Source organism: Spinacia oleracea, chromosome 2 (assembly GCF_020520425.1).
Source record: "Spinacia oleracea cultivar Varoflay chromosome 2, BTI_SOV_V1, whole genome shotgun sequence".
NCBI lineage: Eukaryota > Viridiplantae > Streptophyta > Magnoliopsida > Caryophyllales > Amaranthaceae > Spinacia > Spinacia oleracea.
The window spans coordinates 93,536,757-93,561,811 of NC_079488.1; the positions used below are offsets into that span (position 1 = coordinate 93,536,757).

Sequence of the window (25,055 nt, forward strand, 5' to 3'; positions counted from 1 at the left end):
ATCTAGCAATAGTACTTAAGGAACCTAATCTGGAGGCATGTTATAGCTAGATGCATTATCTAGCTACACATGAACAAGTATTCCTATCTAGCTTGGTTGAACATTAATTATCCACATGGCATGGGATATTGGGATATTGAGATAGGGTGAACAGAATCTAACATGACATATATATACAGAATATATGGTTTTTTCTTTATCTCCACCCTCATCTTAACAATTTGATCTGTTTGGTTGTTCGTTAGCCCTACCAATTCAATCCTTTTTTTTTATTTACCCAAATTACTTACTGTATATTCTTGTTTCTAACTCAAGAGAAGTGAGTGGTGTGAAATAAAAGTAAAGATCGTTCCCCAAATCATTTCATGCTTGGTGAAAAACACGGGTATTGAGAGAATGCATGTGTGTGTAAGAAAAACAATCATTGTTATGTACTTTTATGGGAAATAGGAGAAAGTAAAGGATTGTTTAATACAAAGTATATTACTCCGTGCAAAAAAAAAAAGTGATGTGGGGATGATTGAGCGGGAAAAAAAACATGTTTTTCTAAGAAAAATCAATCATGATTTTTTTTTATTGTTCTTTTGGCACAAATTTCTAGAAGAGTGGGAAAAATGTACGGAGTATGACTAAAAGTAGAAACAATTGAGAACCAAAGGAAAACATGAAACGTTTTGTAGATCGGAGGGAATAATAAATATCGGTAATAGTGGTTAAAGTAGGAGATCAAGAGATGATGAACATGTGTAATTATAGTGGAGAAATTAGGTAATATGATAAAATATCTATGCCAAAAATAGAAAGAATAAAGTAAAAGTGAGTACAACAAAAAGAATCATAAGAGAATCCAGAATGTTTAATTTAATACATCCTTCGTCTCTTTTTGTTTTACGTTTGGTATTTTACACGCGTTTTAACGATTAATTAATGTGTATTAAAATTCCTCTAACTTTTTTTATTTAAACAAGGAAAATTACATTTATTTATAATGTTTTCACTTTTATCAAAATTCTGATATTGAAAATATGAGAAAAAAAAAAATTAATGTCCCAATGGAAAAGTGTGAGAGATTAAATGATCCAATGGATGTTATTGGTTAAAATAAGGAAATTTTGTGAAACACTACCTTAATGTTTGGACGTTTTGTGAATTACTACCTTATAATTTATTTATTTATATATTTTGCTACCTTATAAGTTTCATATGTTTTAGTAACACTACCTTGTAACAGAAAACGTTAAATATCTCCGTTTGTGGGCCCCATCCTAACGACTATATTCAATTTCTCTTTCCTCTCTCTCAATCTCTGTTCTCTTTCTCAATGTTTTTCTCTTTCATCTTTAGCAGCTTGATGAATTTCTCTGATTATTTTACCAGTAATATAAATTGAAATTTGTCCATTCATTAATTTTTCCCGTAAGAAAGATCTGCTTGGTTTAAGCTGTGAAGTGGAAGGAAAATACAATAGAAATATTGTTTTTATTTCCCTTCGTTTCTATTTGAGTTTAATGAACTTGTGTTTAAGATTTTTTTTTTGTTTTTGTTTTTGCTGACATTGATGGAATTGTTAATTTTGTCAGGTTGGATGATCCACTCATGTGGGGATTCAAGGGCTTTCCTATAACAAATGCCAAATCGGCAAGATGGGTACTTACTGCTGAAGATATATGCTTTAAAAATAGAGTGATGTCTTATTTTTTCCGACTTGGTATATAACTGATTTACTGATTATGATTCCCATATGTCTCGTAATTTATGCATTTGGTGAATGCAACCTTTGTCTTTTATTCCCTATTGCAGCGATCTATGTTTAATATCAAGTTTCTAAATTTGTTATTTCAACTTTCAAGTATGCCTGATAGAGTAAAATCTAATATATCACTGCAGAGTGGTTATTGAAACTTGAAAGTGCATGGTAATGTTTTACTGATTTTCATACAGAACTTGTTGACTTTTAATAGGAAGGGCAAATAAAAAGTATAACCTCAGTAGGATTAGTGTGAATATTTTGGGAGAAGCTTTCTGAAGCTATGAACTTGCTGGGGGATATTAGGCTTATAAGTTCTAGAAGTGGTGTGGATGAAGTAACATTTAATTTTAGTCTCAGTAAATGGCGGTGGTAGGCCCTCCTTTCAAAACTAAAAGTAGTTTCTTGTGTATCTTATTCTTGATTTTGTTAATTTGGGTTTTGTATATCTTTGAGTATGTGACCTGGTATTTTACTTCATTTTCCTTTGTAAAAATACACGATCAGTTGCAAACAGCAAGAAAAAATATAACCTTGTTGAAGGACTTCCCAGTTCCCAGGAAGAAGGCAGGGGAAATAGCACTGAAACCTGTTTCCGTGCAGAGAGATAATCAATAATTAGTTTTGCTCCAATAATACACTCAATTCATGACTTTATGGAGGCTAGCAAGTATAAACCATCTTTCAACAAGGTTGTCCTTGAGCTGGTGTGACACTACTCTAGACAGCAAAATCTCAGTTCAAAATAACCCTGAGATCACCAAAATGCAGGTAGAGCCGCAGAGCAGCTTCTCAGGAACATCAAACCTTTTATGTGAGTTACATCAATGACAATCTCACATCCGTGCTGCATGATACTTGGCCCATAAGATAACCAAATATGTTACTCGGTCTCACACAACACATGTGGTGGGGTGTTCAGAGCTGCAATTTACAGGATATTACCATTGCTGTAATCTGCCAAAGATAATAGAAGACTAGCAGATTTTAAGTCGGTATTCAAGTGGGTCTTCTTCTACAAACATTGAGAAAGAGAACAAAGATTGAGAAATGAGAGGACAAAAATTGAGAAGGAGAAGTAGATAACAGAGATTGAAAAAGAAGAAAGAGAAATGGAATATAGTCGTTGGAGTGGGGCCCACAAACGGAGAGATTTAATGTTTTCTGTTACAAGGTAGTGTTACTAAAACATATCAAACTTATAAGGTAGCAAAATATATATAAAAAAATTATAAGGTAGTAATTCACAAAACGTCCAAACATTAAGGTAGTGTTTCACAAAATTTCCTTAAAATAATCATTAGACACAATTTTTGATAGAATGTTAAAGCATATATTCATGTGATAATATAAAAGGAAATGTAAAAAATATTTTGGGACACCCAAAAAGAAAAACTTAAAGAATAAAAAGAGACGGAGGGATACTCCATCCGTTTTGAAATAATGAGGAAAATTTCCTTAAATGGGTGTTTTAGAATAATAGGGACATTGTGCTTTATTCTAATTTTGGTAGATGACTTTATCTTTAAAGCATTCACACTATTATTTTTCACACTTATTTACAACATCTCATTCAATCTATTTTTATATTCTTTTTTTACTCATAACTTTTCAGTCAACCTAATTTTTTACTATTCTTTTCTTACTCCACTTTACTCAACCTAATTTTTTACTTCTTCTGCCCCATTTTTATAGTCTTGTTTATATTTTGAGCGTCCCAAAATTATAGTTTTGTTTCTATTTTTGGTCATAAATTTTCCCACTTTTTTCATGTACTATATTAATTAAAAATGAATTGAAAACCTCTATATGCACTTTATTCCACTCCCCCATGTACTATATTCCCTTTACATGTACTATATTATACTTTCTCATACAAATCAATCATCAATGTATTATATTCAATTTCTCTTATACTCCGTACTATATTACACTTTTCTTAAAATCCGTGTTTTTTGTCAAGCGTGACTATAAAAATGGGACGAATGTAGTATTATTCTTTTCTTACAATATTCTACTTTTGAATACTTATTTCTTATTTTTCAATTATCTTTAACATGGTATCAGAGTCAGGCCCACAGTTGAGGCCTTACCGTACTGCATTCTGCGCCAACTGGACGGGATCCATGTGAGAGAGAGTGATAAAGACACTCTGGCTCATGAAACATCACATGTGACCCATATTGAAAATGGACCTCACACGTGAGGGGAGTGTTAAGATCTGACCCATGAAACATCACGTATGAGAGTCCCACATTGACAAAAGAGAAGAGAGTTAATCACTTAATAAGACCAAGGGACTACTCCCCTTATTACCATATAGTTTTAAGATAAAACCTCATTTGGACTTGTTAAATAGACTATCTCTCTTGAGGACGGGTGCGTTCCATACCCGTATTTAACAATTTATCTTAATTGTTGTAAAATATGTGAGTGTCTCCATTATTTGAAAATAGAGGGGTATATTTTTTTCATAATCTCTAATGTAGATGTAGACATCTTTGTAACAATAATTGAAAGGAATCTCTAACATTTAGTTACTAAAAATAGAAAAATTACCCCTTGGGAAGTTCAAAAGAGGAAAGAATATGAAGATTTAGAAAATCTTAATGAATGGCCCACGGCTGAAGTGTGTCAATCATGGGGTCATAGCAAGATAGGATGCTATTGTCTCGACATTGTTACTCTTATGGGTAAACCTATCATCATTTTTCTGTGGCCTAGCTTTTTAGCTTAGCCTTGGTTTTAGCTAGGTTTCAATTTTAGGATATTTCCCGGATATTATTGTACCCGACTACATGTTAAATTATTGAACCAGCATCTTCGATTGCTACACTACGAGGGTACGAGTATATTTTATCTTGTATCTACCGAGTATTGTATTCGGATCAACGTATACACATTCTTGTACGAAATTGTTTAAAATTCACGTAGCACTTTTCCTGGAATTATCCAAGGGATTTTTTTAGGAAGAAATTGAAATTGATAATCCACGTGTCACATGTGATAATTCAACATTTTCATTTGAGATTATTTTACCGGAATTTTTAATAAGTTTGATCGATTACATTTGCAATGATATATTTCGGTTAATGTATCGTTTTCTCGTCAAAATTTTCATACAGAAACTGTTACGAGAGTTTTACAAGCTTTTAAATGATCTAGCTAGGCATTATTCTAAAAGTTAAATGTTCAAATTGTTACTGAACTAATTAAATTACTACGAGTACGAAGTATTACATGAAGTTTTTCAATGAATATCATGAAAAGTAATGGTGAAACGAGATTCAATCTCTAGTTTTTTATTACCATCCTATAAGTTATATTTCCAACTACATAAAGTGAAATCACTTTGCCATTTAACTAGTGATGTATTGGTCAAGCGGTGAAGATTGAGAATCTATAAACGAGAAGAATTTGCAATTTGGCCTTAACATAAATTCCTTGCTTACTATTATAATTTTACGTCACAGAAGAAACCATCCCTCATGCACCTTAATTAGCTTTTATAAAGGCTTGTGATCGACGAATCAACCAAATTAGGTACGTACTTTCTTTTATGGAAAATTCAGTACGTACTTACACATTACACTTGCTTTGTAATCCATTAATTATAAGTAGTTCAATTTGTCACACCTAATCTCCCTAATATGCCTGGTTGAGTGTGAAAGAAAGTATCTTGGGACCACCCATTCATCCGAATCATTGTGCATATACTATTCATATATATAATACAATGACTCATATTCAACTTCTATATGACAACGATCAACCCACTCTTACGAACTAGAGTTCAAATTGATTTTTACGTGAAACAATTAACATCGAAAATGAAAAACAAACGTTGAATAATTTCCACTTTTGAGTGTCGATCTCAAAGCATTTTAATTAGTAAGAATACGTAATAGTGGATCGAGTGTCAAATATCACTTGATATTCCAAATGTAAATTTTAATAATCAAGATTTGGGGTTACGAGCACTACAAGAAATTGTACCATTAACGACGGGAAATCCCGTCGCGAAAGACGAATAATCGTTTATTAATGACGGGATTTCCTGTCGTGAACCCGTCATAAAAGAGGGCCGTCGTTAATCCGTCGTAAAAGACATTTGCGACGGTATTTCCCGTCTTTGTTTGGTTGTTAGCCCCGTCGCAAAAGGCTTTTGCGACGGAATTTTTAACCCGTGTAATTAGGTTGTCATTAAAGATACAAATTCTTGTAGTGGAGATGAGGGATATATACACAAAACATATATTCCACCTAACAATGCATTGAAGTTGATATGTAAATAACCCCAATATCTGTGATCTTAAAAAGTTGACAACCCCAAACCTTCACTTTACTCGTTGACGGGGAATGGAAGAAAGACACCCATCGTGCTGGAATGGGGTGGATCATGGACGAGAAATTTCTTACAAACGGTAGAACTTGCCTTTGGAACGACAGAGGCGCCTCTGCCTTTCAGGCGGAAGCAATCAACGGTCTCATTTGGGCTCCAATCGATTAATATTATGACTGTCACGCAAGAACTAGTGGTGATACTTAGGGAGCATGAGAGAAGGAACGTGGAGCTACACTGGACAATAAAGAAGATTCGAGCAGTAATTAAGTAGGGGTTTTCATTCATGTGTCACTAATGTCAACTGAGATGCGGTTCTACCAGCATATCACCTTGCTACTAATGCGGCGGCTTCTCTAATTTATTTTACTAACAGTTTGTACTTTTTTTTAAGCTCAAATAAAATAAAATAAAAATTGACTACAAAGATTTGCAATGGTTGGAACAACTTAACACTAGAAAGTAAAAGTAAAAGTAATTAGTTGGTTAGAAATCCAACATTAAAAACTTTAATTAGAGCATCTTCTTTGAACTCCAAACTAGACATCTTATACCTTTAATGTAGTACAAAACACCATGAATATTGTTGATGGTAGTACATGATTATGATCTTTTTCGAAGAAAACAATAATGATAATAAAAAAAAGTTTAAAAGTTAGACATGGATTCCGATTGGCCACCTGTTTCTACGGCTTTTACAATGTTAAAGTTGTATGCTTTATGTTTTTGGTTCCGGGCTATATTTAACATCTAAAAGTGTCTGTTTATTTCTATTTTTTTTCTTCTTCATTAAATTAAAACTCACAAAGTTTGCAACAACTATAGACTTTACATCAGTAAAATATAATGATGGTCCCTGAATTTTCAAAAAAACGCAGTTTAGTCCCTGTAGTCGTAAAATGAGCAGTTTAAAACTACTGCTTTTTGGTTTCGTTACTAACGGACGTTAAATTGAATATAATAATAATCAAAGTACTTTAAAAAAAGGTAAATTAATTTACATATGGATTAATGATTGAAAACAGCTGATTTTGATTAAAAGTTAGCCTTTTCAACTTACTTAGACTTTCCAACTTCCTTTTTACTCCATTTACACGTGTAAACCTTTCCAACTTCTCTCTTTTTTCTGGTTTCTTCCATAACCTTTTTTGGCGGTTCTTTTTTTACTGTTCCTAACCCTATTTTCTCCCTTTTCACTTCCCTGTTTATATGGTCCCCCCCCCCCCCCCCATTTCCACTCTCACTTGTCCTTTTCCAATTTACCTACTTAAACACAAGAAAAGTTGAAGTTATTGCTCTAAGTTTTTTCTGAAAAAATGGATGCTTCATCGTCATCAAAGAGAACTGCTCCTGCCCAATGGGGAGGTCTGCCCAAGAAGAGGCCAAGAATCTCCAGATAGGACGAAGGTATTCCTCATGGTACTTTCATTCATTCTCTTTGTCGGTTTTTTCAATAAATGTTGGTAGTTGTTGCATGATAAATTTAAGGCTTTTTGTTAAGCAAGTTTTTCCCAAAATTGGTGCACGCATTATCTTGATAATGGTGTTTTTATGTTAATTTGAACAATCGTGGCTTGGTTTTGCATAATTTAACAATTTAAGTTGGAATTAGGGTTTCGTCTATTTTTACTTTTCAATTTTCAATTCGAATTGATGCTTGCATGTTCTTGAAAATGGTGTTTAATATGTTTAATTAAACAATTGTTGCTAAATTGAGAGTAATTTAAAGTAGATTCTGTAGTAATTAGGGTTTTACTTACAATTTTCATTTACTTAAATAAAAAACAGAGTTTGCTTGATTGATAATGACTTTGGCCGTTAATTTAACTTTAGGAGTCTTGCTTTGAGGGAGGCACACCCCCTTTGCTATCATCAAGACATCCTCATGAATGACATCTTCCCCAAGCTGGATTGGGAGGGACAGGATGATGTGCAGTGGGTCTGCAAGCAGTGGCGTAGGTGGTCCAAGTTGCGCTACCGCCTCCCATACTCGTACCCTGCAGGATGCTACCGCGGGTCACTGCGAGAGTGGGTCATCATGGACATAATTGAGAATGATGGCCGTGACTTCCACGCCTGGCTTGACCAGGACATGACCGTCTACTTTGACGACTTCCCCCTCATTTTCTAGGAGGAGCAGTAGCACTTGGTGGAGGCCATGCAGGGGTGCGAGGTGGTGGCACTGGTAGTGGCCCCTCTTTTGTCAAGCTTCTGATGATCCATCTTGTTTATAACTTTTTTTTTTTAAATTTTCTAGGTCTAACTCACTCAGTACTTTCATAGCAAAGTAGGTTTTTGGAATGTGACAAGTGTTGGTTTTTGAAATGTGACAAGTGTTGATTTTTGAAATTTGTCATTGCTATGGCAGTATGTTATACTCAACCGTAGGCTTCTCCCTCAATAGTGGATTGAGGTTCGTAATATGAGGGTTGAAGCCTACACTTTTGTGAATGTAACTGAATTTATCCAATGAATGAATGAAACTGGTTCCTTTGTTTATCTCTTATGTTATTATTCAAGCTTGCATTTGGTTTGACTTCTTAAAGATTTGTTCTTTATTTGATGTTGGTTTAACTGTGATCAAATGTGGATGTTGATGATTTGACTTTGAACCCTTGCATAGTTGTGCATCATGGTGGTGAATGGGTTGTAGAAGGGCATATGGTTTAGCAATGGGGGGAGGGTAGATGTCTTTGACGACATCCCTGAGAATGCATATGACAAATATGTGAAGGCATTAGTTGATGGTTTAGGGTACAATGATATAGAGAAAGTGCATTTTTGGGACCCTAGGAAAGAATTCAAGAATGGGGTAAGGTTTTTAGGTTTTGACAGTAGTTCTTGTGACCCTTTTCTTAGCTTTAGTTTACCAATAAAAAAGCATTCATATATACACTGATCATAAAATCAAACCCATCTACAATTTTAACCTAAACAGGAGTGGGGTGAGGGGGGAAGGGAGAGGTGGTGGACTTGATAGTTTCCTTGAGTTGTTGACTGTTGACAGAGATGATGTGGTGGACCTTGATTGTGACTATGTGGAACCACCTATTATAGTACTCCCACCTAAACAAAGTGAGCAACAACCTCAATTTGAACTAGAACCCGATATTGATTATGACTCAGAAGGTACATATGAGGATGATGATTAGTTAGCCAATGCTAGTTCTAAGATATCAGATGATAAGAGAAGGAAACTAGCTTATGCTGAGGAGTTGGTAATGCTGAAAAAACTAGAAGATAGTAAGGGTCAAGGTGGTCGGAATGTAGGGGAGGACTTAGAAGGGTACAATACTTAGACCGCCCTAGTGAGTCAGAGTATGAGGATGATGTTGGGTACTTAGTTGCACCACCACATAATAAGATGGACAATACGAAACAAATTGAATACAACACTAAAGACAGGGAAGCAACCTTTTATGTTGGGCAACAGTTTGAGAATTCTAAGACTTTTAGGAGAGCAATCATAGTTTACTCCATTGTTAAAGGAAGAAACATTCCATTTACTAAGAATGATTCCAAAAGGGTCTGTGTAGAGTGTGAGCACAAGGATAAAGGTTTTAAACGGAGAATATGGGCTTCATGGGAGAGAGAAATAAGGTCTTTTACAGTTAAGACATATGTCAGTGAGCACAATTGTGGTAGAACACTTATGATTAAGAAGATGACTTCCACTTGGATTGCAAACCATTATCACAATCTGTTCAAGGTGAACCCTTACATGAGAGTGCAAGATATTTAAGAAACCATTTGGTTAGAAAAGGGTATAAGGGTGAGTAAAGACAAGGCTTTGAGAATTAGAAGAAAGGGTCAGGCACTCATTGTTGGTGAATACAAAGAGCAATATGCATTACTACCTAAATATGCAGCCGAGATATTAAGAAGCAATCCAGGGAATACAATGAAGTTGAAGTTGAATGCAAATGTATTTGAGAGAACGTATTTGTGTTTTGAGGCACTTAGGAGAGGGTTTTTGGCTGGTTGCAGACCATTCATTTCACTTGATGGTTGTTTCTTAAAGGAGACATTTGGGGGTCAGTTGTTAGTAGCATTTGGGAGGGATGGAAACAATCAAATGTTCCCTTTTCCTTGGGCAATTTGTGAGGTTGAGAGCATTGACACATGGAGTTGGTTCTTAGAAATTCTAGCTACTGATTTAGGCAGAAGTGAAGGAGTTGGGTACACATTCATGTCTGATCAACAGAAGGGTTTACTTGCAGCAGTTTCAACTGTGTTTCCACAAGCTGAAACTAGGATTTGTGCAAGGCATGTGTATTGTAACTTTAGGGGAGTGTTTGGTGGTGGTTTAGAGTTCAGAAAACAGTTCGGGATTATTGCAAAAAGCAACATAGTCAATCACCTCAAGGAAAACATTGAAATAATGAGGGGCATTTCTAGTGAAGCTGCTTAAAATCTTATGAAAATGAACTACATGAAATGGTGCAAGGAATTCTACACTCCACTATCTGCTGCGACAGTGTGGACAACAACACGAGTGAGGTATTTAATGCATACATCTTGCGTGCAAGGCACAAGCCTATTATTACTATGTTGGAAGATATCAGAGAGGGTTTGATGGAAAGATTGCATAAGAAAAGAGATTTCATTGGGGAAAAAGAGTTATTGTTGTGTCTTAGGATCCAAATTCAGTTAGAGAAACACAAGATTTGGGCTAGGGGTTGGAATGCATTATGGGATGGTGGGATTTGCTATGGAGTAAGAGAAGGTGCAACACATGTTAAGTATGTGGTGAATCTGAATGAACATACTTGCAGTTGCAATGCATGGCTGGTGAGTGGAATTCCATGCAAAAATCCAATTGGTGCTATATGGAATAAAGTAGACCACCCAGAACAGTATGTGAATGGATACTTCACAAAACAGACCTACATGAAGGCATATGCCTTTTTGTTGGAGCCTTTAAATGGTCCTCTAGAGTGGCCTTTCAGTGATACCATTGTTGTGGCTCCCTGTGTAAAAAGGTTGTGGCAGACCAAAACAAAGAGACGAAATGGTGTGGGAGAGGTCATTGCATCCGGTAAGTTGAAGAAAACAGGCAGTATCATGACATGCAGCTTATGTGGTGTGCCAGGCCACAACAAAAGAGGCTGCAAGAATGCCCCTAAGCAACCACGACACAACAACACTCATGCTAATGCAAAACACACCACACCACAACAACAACACTCAACAACCAGTTCTGCTATCCCAATGTACAATAGGGGTGTAGGTATTTATACCTACCCTAATGGGTATCAAAGAATAGCTACTGTAAGTCAGTCAATACATTTAAACATATTTATGTTTTGTTACTTTACATGTACTATAATTAACTTGTTCTTAATTTGTTTTAATGCAGCCTATAACACAACATTTCCCCACACAACAGAGACAAAGAGCTGCATCTTTCTATTATGATCACGGGGGTGAGCAAACCATCTACTCCTTTCCTGCACAAGATTTTCCATTGTCACAGACTCAACTAAGTCAAGGACAACACACAATATCAAGCCAAGCATTTCAGGATCTTGCAATGGCAGAAGATTGGAAAACAGACCATGAGGTAAGATATTATTGATATTAAAGTATTCATTACATTAGTGCAAATTATTACATTACTTACATACCCACTTAACTTAAAACAAAACAAATAAATAAAAACAGATCCACTAGGATTATAACCCGCACTTCATATTTCACACTAATAGGTCTTTTCATCTTTCTCATCACAAAATTTGACTCCCTCTTCCTTGCATATTTGTTAGCTTCACTAAGTTTAATCCTAAAACTATCAACTTCAGCAGCAAGGCTTCGTTTATCTTGCATTAACCCTAATATGACATTTGTTTGCCAAGTTGTGGGTTCTTGTTCATCAATCCATCTAAAAAATATGCAATCCCTTATATTTAGTTCAACATCATAATCTGGACATGTAATAAACCCCCTTCTAGGATTCAAGAATTGTACAAGTACACTAAGAACCTGAATTCTGTTCAAAAAAATTTAAAAAGCATTTTGCAACAATGTGCAATGATACTTACTACTACTGTGATGTGTGTATTGTCTGAGTGAAGAAGACAGCAAATAGTTGTTATTCAGCCAAACATGTTGTTGAAGAAAGAAGGTTTTGGCTGCTTATAACTTCCTAACCAGTGTTGCATATGAACGCCAATAGCATCCAAGTTTGAGCCACTTCTTCCATGGAAGCCAACAACTTTTCCTTGAGTAGTTGTTGATGTGAAGTATGTTCCTGTTTCCTCACCGAATGGACCATACTTTCCCCGACTAGTATAGAATGTTAATGATCTGATGACTTTGGGATGATCATCCTTCGCAACTGGACCATAATAACCTGATATACAAGTAAGCATTTCATGTGGGTACTCCAGTTTCACCTGCAACAGAAAGATGCCAATAAAATAACATGATGAGACCAAAACATTTTCAGATCATTTTCTCTTCAACTTAGAGGAAGAAAGACCATATTACCCGATGTGTCTTGGAGCCAGTGTTGCCGCCATGTTTCACAGACCAAACTGACTGTCCATTTCTATCATATTCAATTTGTACAGAGCATATTACTTCAGATTTTGTCAAAAATATCTGTTTAATTCCAGTGAAGACTCCATCATCCCAAGGTTTCCCTCCATCACCGCCCCATGGTCCAGGTCCACATGGAGCTGGTTCTTTTACAAACTTGTAATCAGGCTGAAGAATATGTAAAAATCAAATAAATTACTATTCACACTTGCCAGGACTCAGGACTGTGATTTGCAACTCAAAGCACACAGAAGATTATATAGAAATTAGAACTACGGAGTATTACCTCTTCAACAGGTGCTCCTTTGTTAATAACTTGCTTGCTAGGCCACAAGGGATCGCCTTCAATAGCAGGTTTAATAGCAGGTTTAGTAGCAGGTTTAATAGCAGGTTTAATAGCAGGTTTAGTATTGTTATCATTTAAAGGCAAACCGAGTTTATTGTTATCATTTAAAGGCAAACCGAGTTTATTGTTATCATTTAAAGGCACAGGAGGGCGCAATTGTGGTGTTACTTTCCCCTCTTTAACATGAACCCCAATGGCATCCATGAAAAGTCCCTTCCGCCCACAAAGACCCACAATCATCCCTTCCTTTGATTTGGAGCTAAAGGCCACACCTTGCTCTTCACCAAATGGTCCATATTTCCCTTTCGTGGTATGAAATGTGAGTGATTTTATGATGCTAGAACTGAGCATTGTCGGGCCATGAAATCCCGTTATATGTGTCAAGATTTCATAAGGATAATCGAAGGTAATCTGCAAGGTAAAATACAATATATATAGTCAGCAGAAAGAAAGAATGAGCCATTTTCATCTGATCCATTATGATCCAAAAATCAAGGATCCATGAACTTGACTCTATTAGTCGAAAGAGTGAAGCATTTACCTTGTCTTTTTTAAACCCACCAGTCCCTCCATTTCTTCTTCCCCATACAGCTTCCCCTTTCTGCTCATATAACACTTTCATATAAACAATACCAACATTTCGAGATATGATAATTTGTCTGATGCCTGTGTATGTTCCATCATCAAACGCAGTTCCTCCATTTCCACCCCAAGGTCCATGAGTCACAATGCCTGGGGGTTTTTTCTCAGCAGGGGGAGGAAGGGCCAACGCCTAAACAACAAAGTGAAGTTTCAGTATTCAACGCATGAATTTAAGTGTCCAACTTATAAGAGAATAAATCAGTCCTGTACCTTTTCTTTGCCTTCCACATCGGAGTAGTCAGAACGTGAACTTTGTCTTGAGAATGTCAATGGTGAAGTATTGGTGTCCATCTCCCTTATTTTTGGGGGAGCAGGAGCAGGAGCATTATAGAGATTATCCCTCTGTTTTATGGCAAGCACTATGTCATAATCCTTCCCTAAACTCCCATGTATTACTGAATAACCAGAATTCTCAACCCCGTTTGGAACAAAGTTTTGTGAATAAGCTATATTTTTTGACACATTTTTTTGATCAAGAGGCTTCACATATGCTCCGATGGAATCTAAGAACCAACCACTTCTACCATAGAAGCCAACAATTTTGTCCCCAACCTTCTGGCAGGAGAAGAATGTTCCTAGCTCGACACCGAATGGTCCATGTGTTTTTTCATTGCTGACAAAGGTCAGTGATCGGACACAAACTGGACCACCATGATACAAGGGCCCATAGTAACCAAGTACAGATGTCAGGAACTCAGTTGGATATGCAAGTTTAACCTGTAATGTGGAAAATATTCAGATGAGTTGTTCTAACTTTGGTGTAAGCTAATGTTTCGATTTTATCCAAGTCAGTACCCACTCTCCATCAACCATCCCCCCTCTCCCTCGTTCCCCCTTTCACTTTTTAATGCAGATATGAAGAACGATAAAAGAAACCAAAAAAAGATATACAGAGGACTGTTGACGACTCAGGGATAACTCAACTTAATAGATAGTTTTGACAAACCTCATCTGTTTTATAGCCTCCAGATCCACCATGTTTATCTGACCACGAAGAAGATCCTTGCTTATCATATTCAATATGAATGGAGTCAATACCAGCTCCATGTGTTATTAGTATTCGCCTCACAGTTGTGTACACTCCGTCATCCCAACTAGATCCAGTTTGACCACCCCATGGCCCAACAGTGACTGGCTTCTTCTCATTATCCTGAAAATTCATCATGAAAAACTCAATCAGGTATGATTTTAGGTTGCAATCTTACATTGAATAATAAGCAAATTACAGGTACAAGTTAAAAACTAGTGGTACCATTTTCAAACACTGAGCTACTAACAGAAGGCAAAGAATCAGCTTGTCTATGAGTTGGTGCTTATTCTTTGAGCAGCAAACAGATGATTTTATAACATTTAGCAGAATTGATTCCAGTAATGGCAAATTCCCAGAAACAATTCAGAAAAATGCAGAAGAAGCTAATTCTGTCATCCACTTTAGAAGAGGGGACTGAAAGCAATAGCATCAGATTCCAAAGGAACCAAGGAATTTCTTTAGAGCAGAGAAGCATCCTGCACTTAGAACGGTCATTTTTTTTTTTCCAAATTTCTAATTGTACAGTGCCAAACAATAAACACATATAGTAAAATCGATAACAGCTATTGCCGACAGCTAAACCTATTTTAAAGCCCACAGCACAAGCTAACCATGATCCCATCAGAGTATTTATACTGTTGATACACCAAGAGGTGCACAACTTCTTTATAACCAATAATTTTACTTTTAGTTGACTTACCTCACTTCAACTAGACACACCAAGGCGCACCGAAGGAGCAGAAAAATCCCTATCTCTATTGGTGCACCTTGAGTCTTTTTATACATTATGTACAAACCAGGTAAATAGGAAGTCAGAACTGCTGTTACTTAGGCTTCAAATAGTAACAGAAGAGTTCATGCAACAAAAATGTGGCCAGATTAGTGACTACTGCCTAGTGGTGCAGCCAGCTCACGTTCATGACTTTTATGCAAGCTTTTTAGCACTGTCAACCAGGTCCCTCTCTTTTGGGTGGGTTAGAAGCAAGAAGGAATATCATTATTCAATTTTCTCAGGATCTATCAGATACATTCTTGTATCAAACTCTCAGTATGTAGAGCATAAATACATCATTCATTTTGCAGCTCAACAGTCAACTTCAATTCGAACAATCGAGCTTGAAATGAAAGCAATCAATTTTATTCTAACTTCCCAATCCTTGTCCCTTCCAGGCCAAAAACAAAAAGGTCATGATAAGCTTTTACTCTTTTCGAAAAGATTATACTATGTTATCACCTAAGGAAACTAACTTTCCTTTCTCAATTGCAAACAAAATTGTCCTGATAATTCTGATGCAGCTATGAGAGCGTCTAACTAGGTTCATAATTTTGACAAATATCAAACAGCATCTGATCAACAATCAAATCCAGAGAATCAAATACTGTTTCTAGATGACTAGATGATAGCAACTTGTGATTCAAAAACTAATGAAAAAAAATAGGATCCTCACGATAAAAAGCTCCGGGGCTGTAAGATGGCTAAAGTTCTAATTATTTGTAAATTAAGGATCAATCAAAAATCATTTTAAATATAGAAATACGGAGCAAGATAGAGAATAAAAAAATAAAGCCTCACACTACAAATCTACAATATAATTACACCCAAAGCATATCATTGAAAAAAAAGAGTTGACCCAAAGAATAATGTAGCTTACTCCACTAGAAATTTGTTGAGATCCAAAAGCAACTAGCATCTCGGTGAGGAATCGAGGAAAAAATACCTGTTACAATAAAAATCGAACCTTCATTTTTGTGTTTCAGCATTTAATGTGCACATGAAATTCGCTGGATAAATAGTACTCCGTACTTGTATTGAAGTACTATCCTGAAGTTCAAACCAAGAGTACTCCAAAACTTCAGTAGTTAGTTCTCACCTGATCCTTGCCGTTCAAGATGGTAAACGGAAAACCAGCAGTCAGGTAGATTTTCTTTCATGTGCATAGACGACACTGACTACCAACAAAATGAAAACAGATAGCAATTAACACCATTACTTCCACTGATTTCTTTCTGTACCAAACCTACTAGTGATGAGTGGATACGCTTCTGCAAGAGTATTTTTCATCAAGCCTTTAGCTTTTGCATTGCATTGAGCAACCTGAAACACTAGAAAAAACAACTTTACAAGCAACAGAAAATATTAGAGGTTGAAACAAAAATCTGGCACTTCTGTACGCACTACTTACAATTGCAGATGAATATTCAACTCTAAAGGCCTGATAGAAAATAATAAGTCAGGGTAAACTACAAGAAACCAACAAAATAATATTTCTCTTTCCATTTGCCCAAAAAAAACATTTCTCCTTCCAATTGTTACTGCCAGAAACTCAATCCATGAGCAACCCCAAAATTTCTACAGAACGAGATCAACAAAAACATTCAAATTGGTACTAAACACCCTAAACCATCAAAAGGGCATCCCTAAAGGATACTTTTCTGCTTATTTCTCATTACTCATCTTCATTGATCATGCCTTAGTAAGTTCAACCAACTTAACAAATACTTATAATAAAACAGATATAAATATAATGAAGAGAAAAAAAAACATTTGCCAAAAAAGATGGCTTTTATGGTAATAAAACCTAGAAGCTTGAGGGGAAAGTCTTGGAGATTATCTTTCAACAAAACAGTTCAAAAGTTCCATGAATTTAAATAGGAAGTAGCAATTAATTTCTTCCAAGTAAATAATATGTCAGAAATATAAAAAAACACAAAACTATAAGTATGCTCCTCCTTCGATATTGTTGGAACTTTGTGTGGTTCATCCGTATGTAAGTGCCAAATAATGCAAAAAAAGCTATATCTTCAGATACTTCACATTGTTGAGATTCCTGTCCAGCCAAAATAACATTTGGTTCACTACATATATACAGATTGTCAGGGAATACACAAAATAATGTGGGTTGCCTTGTTACTTTCTTTACACTACCAATAATCCCCACAAGAACATTTCCCTTCTTTGAAATGATGCAAACACTTTGTGTCACTTAGTAATATTTCACAACCATACGCTGAAGAGATATATTTTGCTGTACAATGACAATCTTCACAAATTCTGAAGTTCTTCACAATCCTTATGCATTTAACTTTAAAATCTGTGTTGAGAAGAGCAAAAGCAAGGGCGAGTTTTTCACTGTGTAACCCGCTAATTTCTTCAAAATCTTCTTCATGTACATGGTGGATATTGTTTGAGCCAGGGAGCTCGATATTTCCTTCTATACTCTTCAACCAAGAAGAAAGAGTGCTCAAACCTGAAGTAGAATGGTCACCGCTAAAAAATTCATACACCTGATTTTTCAATTGAAGCAAGCTGCACCCACACGGTTTCTTCACATCCATATTTCCTAGTGCCCTGCGCTCTTTCAGGGTGTTGAGAGATCTTCCAGAAGCTATGTAAGCCTGCGAAACCAAATGGTGGACCATACCATTTCCAGGGTTCAAATCAAGCAAATGTTCACCTGCATGGATTGTTAAAGCAATGCTTCCACGAGCCCTACTGGCTGTAAGCAATGCATCCCATACAGCTGTGTCAGGTTCCGTCTCCATGCAGTTCATGAATTCAATTGCCTCTTTAAGCTTACCTGAACAGCCAAATAAATCTATCATTGCAGCATAATGTTCAGAACCAGGCACAATATGATAATCTTTAGTCATGCTCCAGAATACTTGCTTCCCCTTCTCAACCAATTTTGCACGACTACATGCAAGTATGAGGCTTATAAAAGTACCTCTATTAGGTTCAAATCCCTCCCTTGTCATCAGATCAAAGGCATCCAGTGCATCATGTGAAAGGCCATGTAAAACATAACCAGCCATGAATGAGTTCCAAGTGATGATATCCTTTGAAGGCATACAGTTAAATACAGACCTCGAGTATCCAAGATTGCCTGACTTACTATAAACGTCAATTAGTGAATTCGAAATAGCGATATGGGAATCTAACTTTCCACGCAGCACACTAGCATGGATCTCTTTAACCTTGTTTGCTGCCATTAGATTACCACAAGCAGGTAAAATTGACAAAACTGTAACTGGATTGGGTCGATTACCCAAGGACTGCATTTTTCGGAATATCATTAGTGCCTCGTCCTTGCGTCCCATTTGTACAAAACCAGAAATAAGAGAGTTCCATGACGATGTTTCCGGCTTTACTATTCCCTCCTTGCCCATCATCTCAAAGAGCTCCATGGCTTTGTCTTCATCTCCATTTTGGATGTAACCTGAGATAATGATATTCCAAGTCACAAAATTGGGTGATGTCTCTGAATTCTGCAGCCTCTTAAACAAGTCGTGGGCTTTGCCACAATAACCAGCATGACAATACCCTCCTATCAATGAATTCCAAGTATAAACATCTTTTTCAGACATCAAATCAAAGACCTTGCGTGCTGCTTCAAGTTCTCCACATTTTGAATACATATCTATTAGTGAATTTCCAACCAAAATACTGTTACAAAGACCCATTTTAGATGCAACTGAATGAAGCTCTTTACCTGTCTCTAAAGATTCAACAGATGCACAGGCAGAGACTGCACTAGCTACGGTAACCTCATTTGGTTGAACACCGATCACAAGCATTTCCCTAAAGAGTTCTAATGCTTCAACTACCCTATTGTTCCGAGCAAGGCCTGAGATCATTGAGGTCCAGGTAAAAACATCAGGAATCACTCCGAAACCTCTCATCCTGTTGATGAGTTCCATTGCAGCATCACAATCACCTGACTGATTGTAACCGGTAACTAATATGTTCCACGTTATCACACTAGGTTCAATCCCTTCTTCACACATCATATTCAGTAACCTATGCGCTTCAACATTCTCACCTCTCCGACAATATCCAGATATCATCGAGTTCCAACTAACAATATCCCTTTCATCCATCTCCTCAAAAAACCTCCTAGCCAAACTCATTTTGTTACACTTTGCATACACCGCCAACAGCGCATTAATAACCCGCCTACACGACCTCATACCACTTCGAATCACCAAAGAATGTATCAACCTTCCAGTCTCAACATCCCCACAATTCCCACAAGCCTGTAAAATCTTGGGAAACAAAAACCCATCGGGAAAAATACCCTCTCTCATCATCAACCCAAACAAGCAAACCACCTCACCCCATCGTTGCTCTCTAGCGTAAGCCCCAATCATAGCTGACCAACTAAACAAGTTTCTCTCAGACATTTCATCAAACACCTTACGAGCATCCCCCAAACACCCACACTTGGCATACATACTAACTAATTTAGTCTCAACAAAGGGACAAACATCCTCAACCAAGTGTAATCTAGAATGTAATTGACGCCCTAATTCTGCGGAATTAAGAACAATGCAGCAATCTAACAACTGTGAAAATGCATCAGCTTTAAGCTTACACCCATTTCTTGAAAATGAATCTAGGGCAGTTATAGCTTCCCTAAAATTACCATTTTTGAGGAGATAATTCAAATGGGAAAAATCTGGGGTTTTTGAGGGAAATGGTTGGTGGCTTTTGGAGAAAGGAAGTGTTGGTTTAATGGGTATGTGAGAAAATTCAGAAAGAATTGGTAAAGGCGGGGTGGATTTGCAGGGGATGGTTAAGCTCTCCATTGATGAAGAACGAAGCTTTTTTGTAATCAGTTTTCTTAAAATTTTATTTGGGTTATTCCCTTGCTGTTTGTGCCTTTTGAATTATCAGTTCCATATTCGAGGAAGATGGAGATTGGAGAATTAAGGATGTGGCGGGGAAACCACCCTATCTTGATTTGGAAGGATTGGGCAATGATTACCAGGTGGCCTAAGGTGCATTCGGTTGCAGTCGTTTGATGGTTTTTATAGTTTATTAGATTAGATCCCGTGCACGCGCACAGATTGTGATATTTTTTCATAGTTATAACATTTTTAACATACTCGTTTAAATTTATTCATCTAATATGCATATATAAAATGCTAATATGAAAATTTGACCAAAATATTAAGTGAATATTAATTATTATTACGTCGATCTATTATTGTCATAATTTATTATTAAAAGTTTGTTTCCATACATAAATAAGGAGTAGTTTATAAAAAAGGTAGAGAATAAAAATAAAATAAAACAGATACAATTTTTTGGAAAAGTGGTTTTTGGCGGGAAAAAATCGCACCAGGAATTGACACGTATCATTCCCATGTCATTTGATAATATAACAAATAACACTTTGTCAATATTTAATTTTTGTCATTTGAGTAAATTTCCATAGGAAGTTTGTTTTCATGGGAAGTTACTTCATTTGTAAACTTCATAGGAAATGACATACTCTTGTTTGGTTGCACTGGGGAATTCACATTCCTAGGAAATGACATGGGAATTGTAACTTACCAAGTGGAGGATAGGTAAGTCACTTCCCATGGAAACTCCAAATTCCTAGGAGTTCTACTTCCCCCCATCTTATTAATTTCATGTCAACCAAACAACATGACAAATGTGCACTTTCTAGGAAGTCACACTTCCCCCTCTAATTACTTGCAACCAAACATCACCTATTTTGATATACATGTGACGGGAATGATCATATAATTTTCTTTTTACTTCTTGATAAATATCAATCATAATTATTAATTTTCTAATTTGAATCAGATTTTTCACGGTTAAATTTGATGTGATTGACTTCAATATTTAGTCTTTTAGCCGGAGTTTTTAAAGTTGGATTTCATCATCTAAAAATATGTTACTTTATTAGAATATGACACTTTGGTAGGTTTTGCACTCCATGTGAAATTTGGTAGGTTTCCTCCAATTGATAATTTGGCCTTGTAACATTGCAGCAGATTTTGCATTCCAAGTAAAATTAATTGTGCTAAAAGCCTATTTTTACAAGAAGCAGATCAGATAATTAGTACACATAACATGCATCATAAATTATACAGGGTTGATAAAAGCAAAATATAAAAGTAAGCAAACATGTTCAGAAAATCATCATACAAGCAGATTCCACACTACAATATACACATATAGATCCCACAGCCTGCCACCGTGCACTTTATACAAACATAGTCATTTGTAGAATTTGTGCAGCATATTTCTGATGCCTCCTCTTTCGGGAGAATATGGACCATGTGACAGTTCATCGCTCACCCAGTGCTGCATATGGACTCCGATAGCATCCAAGAAAGTGCCACTCCTTCCATGGAAACCAACTATTTTACCTTCTTTGTTCACCGAAGAAAAATATGTGCCTATGGGTTTCCCATACGGTCCATATTTGGCTTTGCTGGTATGAAAGGTGACGGACCTTATTATCCTTCTTTGCATATCTCCAACTAAGACATCGTAGTTTCCACTGATGCCCGTAAGCACTTCATATGGGTAATCAATTTTTATCTGCAAACACACTCGAAAGAATCAGGTTCCTTGTATTATAATTTATAATTTCGAACAGAAGGAGTGCAACAAAAAACACAGGAAGAGATTGATGTTAGAGATTACTGTACATGGTAGGTGCAAGCATCATAGGGTATTCCATGTAGAGAAGACCAAACAGGTTGACCATGTTGATCATACTGAATTTGTATAGATGAAATGGCATCTCCTCTTGTTAAAATAATTTTCTTGACCCCACTGTATACTCCATCATCCCAAAGCTTACCTCCTTCACCTCCCCATGGCCCTGATTCATACAGATCCGGTTGCCTTGGCACTCCCCAAACCACCTGTAATTATTCAGAATGATAAACCAATGTCTGTTATAATGTTATGCGCGTGACAATATATATGACATAACTATATGATATGATATGATATGATTTTCTAAGCAAGCAAGTATGTTACCTCAGAATTTTTTAGGATAGGCATGTCATAAGGATCAGGATAAGACTGAGGGAGGACTGATATGTTATCAAGAACATGGACTCCGATGCAATGCACAAAGTATCCATTTTTGCCGTGAAACCCGACAACTGCACCTATTGAGCCCGTGGAGAACGAAAATCCTTGTGGATCTCCAAATGGTCCATAACTCCTTTTGTTGGTGTGGAAAGTAATTGATTTAACCACTGTAGGTCCTCGTAAGATCATGGATCCATAGTATCCTGTTATATGAGTCAGCATTTCGTAGGGATAGTCGAAAACAATCTGCTCACAAATATCAATTAACAACATTCAGTTTTAGATAGCAGAACCAATCAAATAAAATAAAAGGTAAGAAATACAAACCTTATCATGCTTGAGTCCTCCAGATCCACCATGCTTGTTCCCCCAAACCATCTTCCCATTTTGATCATAACAGACTCGAATTGATACCAACCCTCCTGATCGCGTTAAATGCACTTCTCGTACCCCTGTATAAATCCCATCATCGAATATCATTCCACCATCCCCTCCCCATGGTCCAAATGAAAGGACTTTCTTGCTAATCCCAGGAACTCTACTAACATGGCTAGTAGGGATCATCTATTCAACCAATTACAAACATTGTCAAGAATTATATTATATGTGAAACTTTAGAGTTGGTCCAATAAAATCATTTGAACAAAACGATTCTTAAAAAAGATGACAATTCCTTCCATACCCTTTGTGTCTCCAGAAGTTTTGTTTGGACCGTTTGGTGGTGAGACTTAACATAAACCCCGATTGAATCAAGGTATATGCTGCTCCATCCATGAAAACCCACTAACATCTCACCAGTTACAGGCAACGAGAAAGGAGCTCCTTGTTCAATGCCAAAAGGTCCATATGTTTTCCTGTTTGTTTCCAAGAAAAGTGATCTGACAATCACTGAACCACCTTCTGTTATAGAACCATAGTATCCACTAATTGAGATTAGGAATTGCGTAGGGTAGTCAAGCTTGATCTGCACAACCATAGTAGAATAAAACCATATTATATAGCTTGAACTTTGAAATAACCATCATCATATATTCTTGGTATTATTATTTTTGAAGCCATGCATGAATTTGGATCAAATCCTAAATAATAAGAGGTAAGTGACTATTTACCTGATCAGACCTGGTACCAGAGTTGGCACCATGCTTGTCAGACCAAATAGCATGACCATTCTTATCGTACTCAAACTGGATGCAATGGATTCCAACTGAACTGGAAGAGATCACTACTTGCCTTACACCTGAATAGACTCCATCATCCCATCGATACCCCCTTTGGCCTCCCCACGGTCCAAATGATTTCCCCTCCAAGTTCTGCCAAGTTTATGCAACCAACCACAGGATAGTCAAGATCAGTGGGAAAAAGAAAAGAAAAGAAAAGAAAAAGAAAAAGACAGGAAATTATGATAAATGAAAACAATAGCTTCAGTTACCATTTCCCTTTTAGCTCAGAAGAAATTCACTCAAGGTGGGAACTGGGAAGTTTTCTTTTGATGTCTTAGAAGTAATGCACGGAATTTGTGGTCTCAGTAGTTTCTGTTTCTGCAGAAATCCGAGTTCCTGATTTATAAAACTGATAGTGCATGGTTTATGTGCATGTTGATCCAAATTTCAGAATCTTATCTTGTCTGCATCACTGCCTTTAGGCTTTAGCGATTACATACGGCAGGTAAGAGGGATAGGATTCACAATTCAGGTATGAAGAGTCATTTCACAGAAAGCTGATTCCCATTCAGCTAAGGTTTTGACCAAATACTCACAAGCTAGGCTTTATGCAAGAGTTTTATTAACTGAATGTTGGTAAGGTCATTCTACCATCCTTTTGATGCTGATGCCTCCACTGTTAGTCATATTCATCCAAATCTGCTTTGTTTACTCTCAACTGGGAAACAAACATACACATGTCCAAACATACAAATTTAATATTTATCCTATCAAATTCGAATAGGCATCCGATACTTTTTCGATGGGTAGCTAGATGCTAAGCTAAGGCATCCGCCTTTCTTTTCCCCGTATACTTATCTTAGTATTATATTAAAGACTGTTCAAGAAGATAATATGCTTTCAACTTGATATTACTTTCATTAATCAGACTAAATCAACCACATAAGTGACTATCCAATGAAGCAAAGGGAAGCGAAACGAAACATTTAGTATTGCTGATAGAATACAAAGCATGGAGCATTCCTATCCATATATTCTGGAGAATCTTCCTATATATTTGATCAACCTTCCCACTAAAGTTTGAAATTTGATGGAAACATATTCCGACTTACAGGTGAAAATAAGCCAAGCCCGATCGAGCAATCACCCTAGTTATGTTCGAACTCATTTGAGCTGGTTAAATTCAAGATTAAGCTTACTACTATATTCAAGCTTAAGAATTTGGCAGTTCGCTTTAAGAATTAGTATGTTCAGACTCTGTTAAATAACATAAAAGCAGGTTTTGTTCCATTGACACTAAAGCAAAAAAGTTCACAAATGTCATGGTCACTGAGTTGAAACTGACAGAGACCCAAACTTGGGTACAGATAACATCACTTTGCTCTATACCCATTCTGAAAACACT

The 25,055-nt window shown here is 36.5% G+C and overlaps 3 protein-coding genes across 10 annotated transcripts; 1 reads left to right on the forward strand and 2 right to left on the reverse strand.

The window, feature by feature from the left end:
- Window positions 1-7,405: 7,405 nt before the first annotated feature.
- LOC130467090 (uncharacterized) lies at window positions 7,406-8,464 on the forward strand. The gene is made up of 2 exons (XM_056835554.1): window positions 7,406-7,496; window positions 7,923-8,464. Exons 1-2 carry the CDS (start codon window positions 7,447-7,449, stop codon window positions 8,218-8,220), a joined length of 348 nt encoding a protein of 115 aa, XP_056691532.1. The 5' UTR covers window positions 7,406-7,446; the 3' UTR covers window positions 8,221-8,464.
- A 2,901-nt stretch (window positions 8,465-11,365) lies between these two features.
- On the reverse strand, window positions 11,366-20,415 carry LOC110790571 (jacalin-related lectin 3). 8 transcript variants are annotated; one of them, XR_002533826.2, is made up of 9 exons: window positions 16,519-20,415; window positions 16,300-16,365; window positions 14,564-14,767; window positions 13,828-14,334; window positions 13,517-13,747; window positions 12,916-13,386; window positions 12,579-12,797; window positions 12,131-12,484; window positions 11,381-11,539 (listed from the first exon to the last, which is right to left on the reverse strand). XR_002533826.2 is itself a non-coding variant. In XM_021995350.2 (8 exons), the coding sequence occupies exons 2-8, from the start codon at window positions 16,336-16,338 to the stop codon at window positions 12,185-12,187; spliced, it is 1,971 nt and encodes a 656-aa protein (XP_021851042.1). In that variant the 5' UTR covers window positions 16,339-16,365; window positions 16,519-20,415; the 3' UTR covers window positions 11,634-12,184. The 8 variants fall into 8 exon arrangements, 4 of the variants coding, with proteins under 4 accessions (XP_021851042.1, XP_021851044.1, XP_056693319.1 ...); XR_002533825.2 differs by lacking the exon at window positions 11,381-11,539 and adding an exon at window positions 11,634-11,970; XR_008928295.1 differs by lacking the exons at window positions 16,300-16,365; window positions 16,519-20,415 and adding an exon at window positions 14,870-15,027 and having other exon boundaries at window positions 11,366-11,539.
- A 1,075-nt stretch (window positions 20,416-21,490) lies between these two features.
- On the reverse strand, window positions 21,491-24,355 carry LOC110790572 (jacalin-related lectin 3). Its single transcript, XM_021995353.2, has 7 exons — window positions 23,920-24,355; window positions 23,600-23,800; window positions 23,173-23,454; window positions 22,818-23,054; window positions 22,434-22,736; window positions 22,097-22,315; window positions 21,491-21,986 (listed from the first exon to the last, which is right to left on the reverse strand). The coding sequence occupies exons 1-7, from the start codon at window positions 23,920-23,922 to the stop codon at window positions 21,660-21,662; spliced, it is 1,572 nt and encodes a 523-aa protein (XP_021851045.2). The 5' UTR covers window positions 23,923-24,355; the 3' UTR covers window positions 21,491-21,659.
- Between the last annotated feature and the right edge of the window lie 700 nt (window positions 24,356-25,055).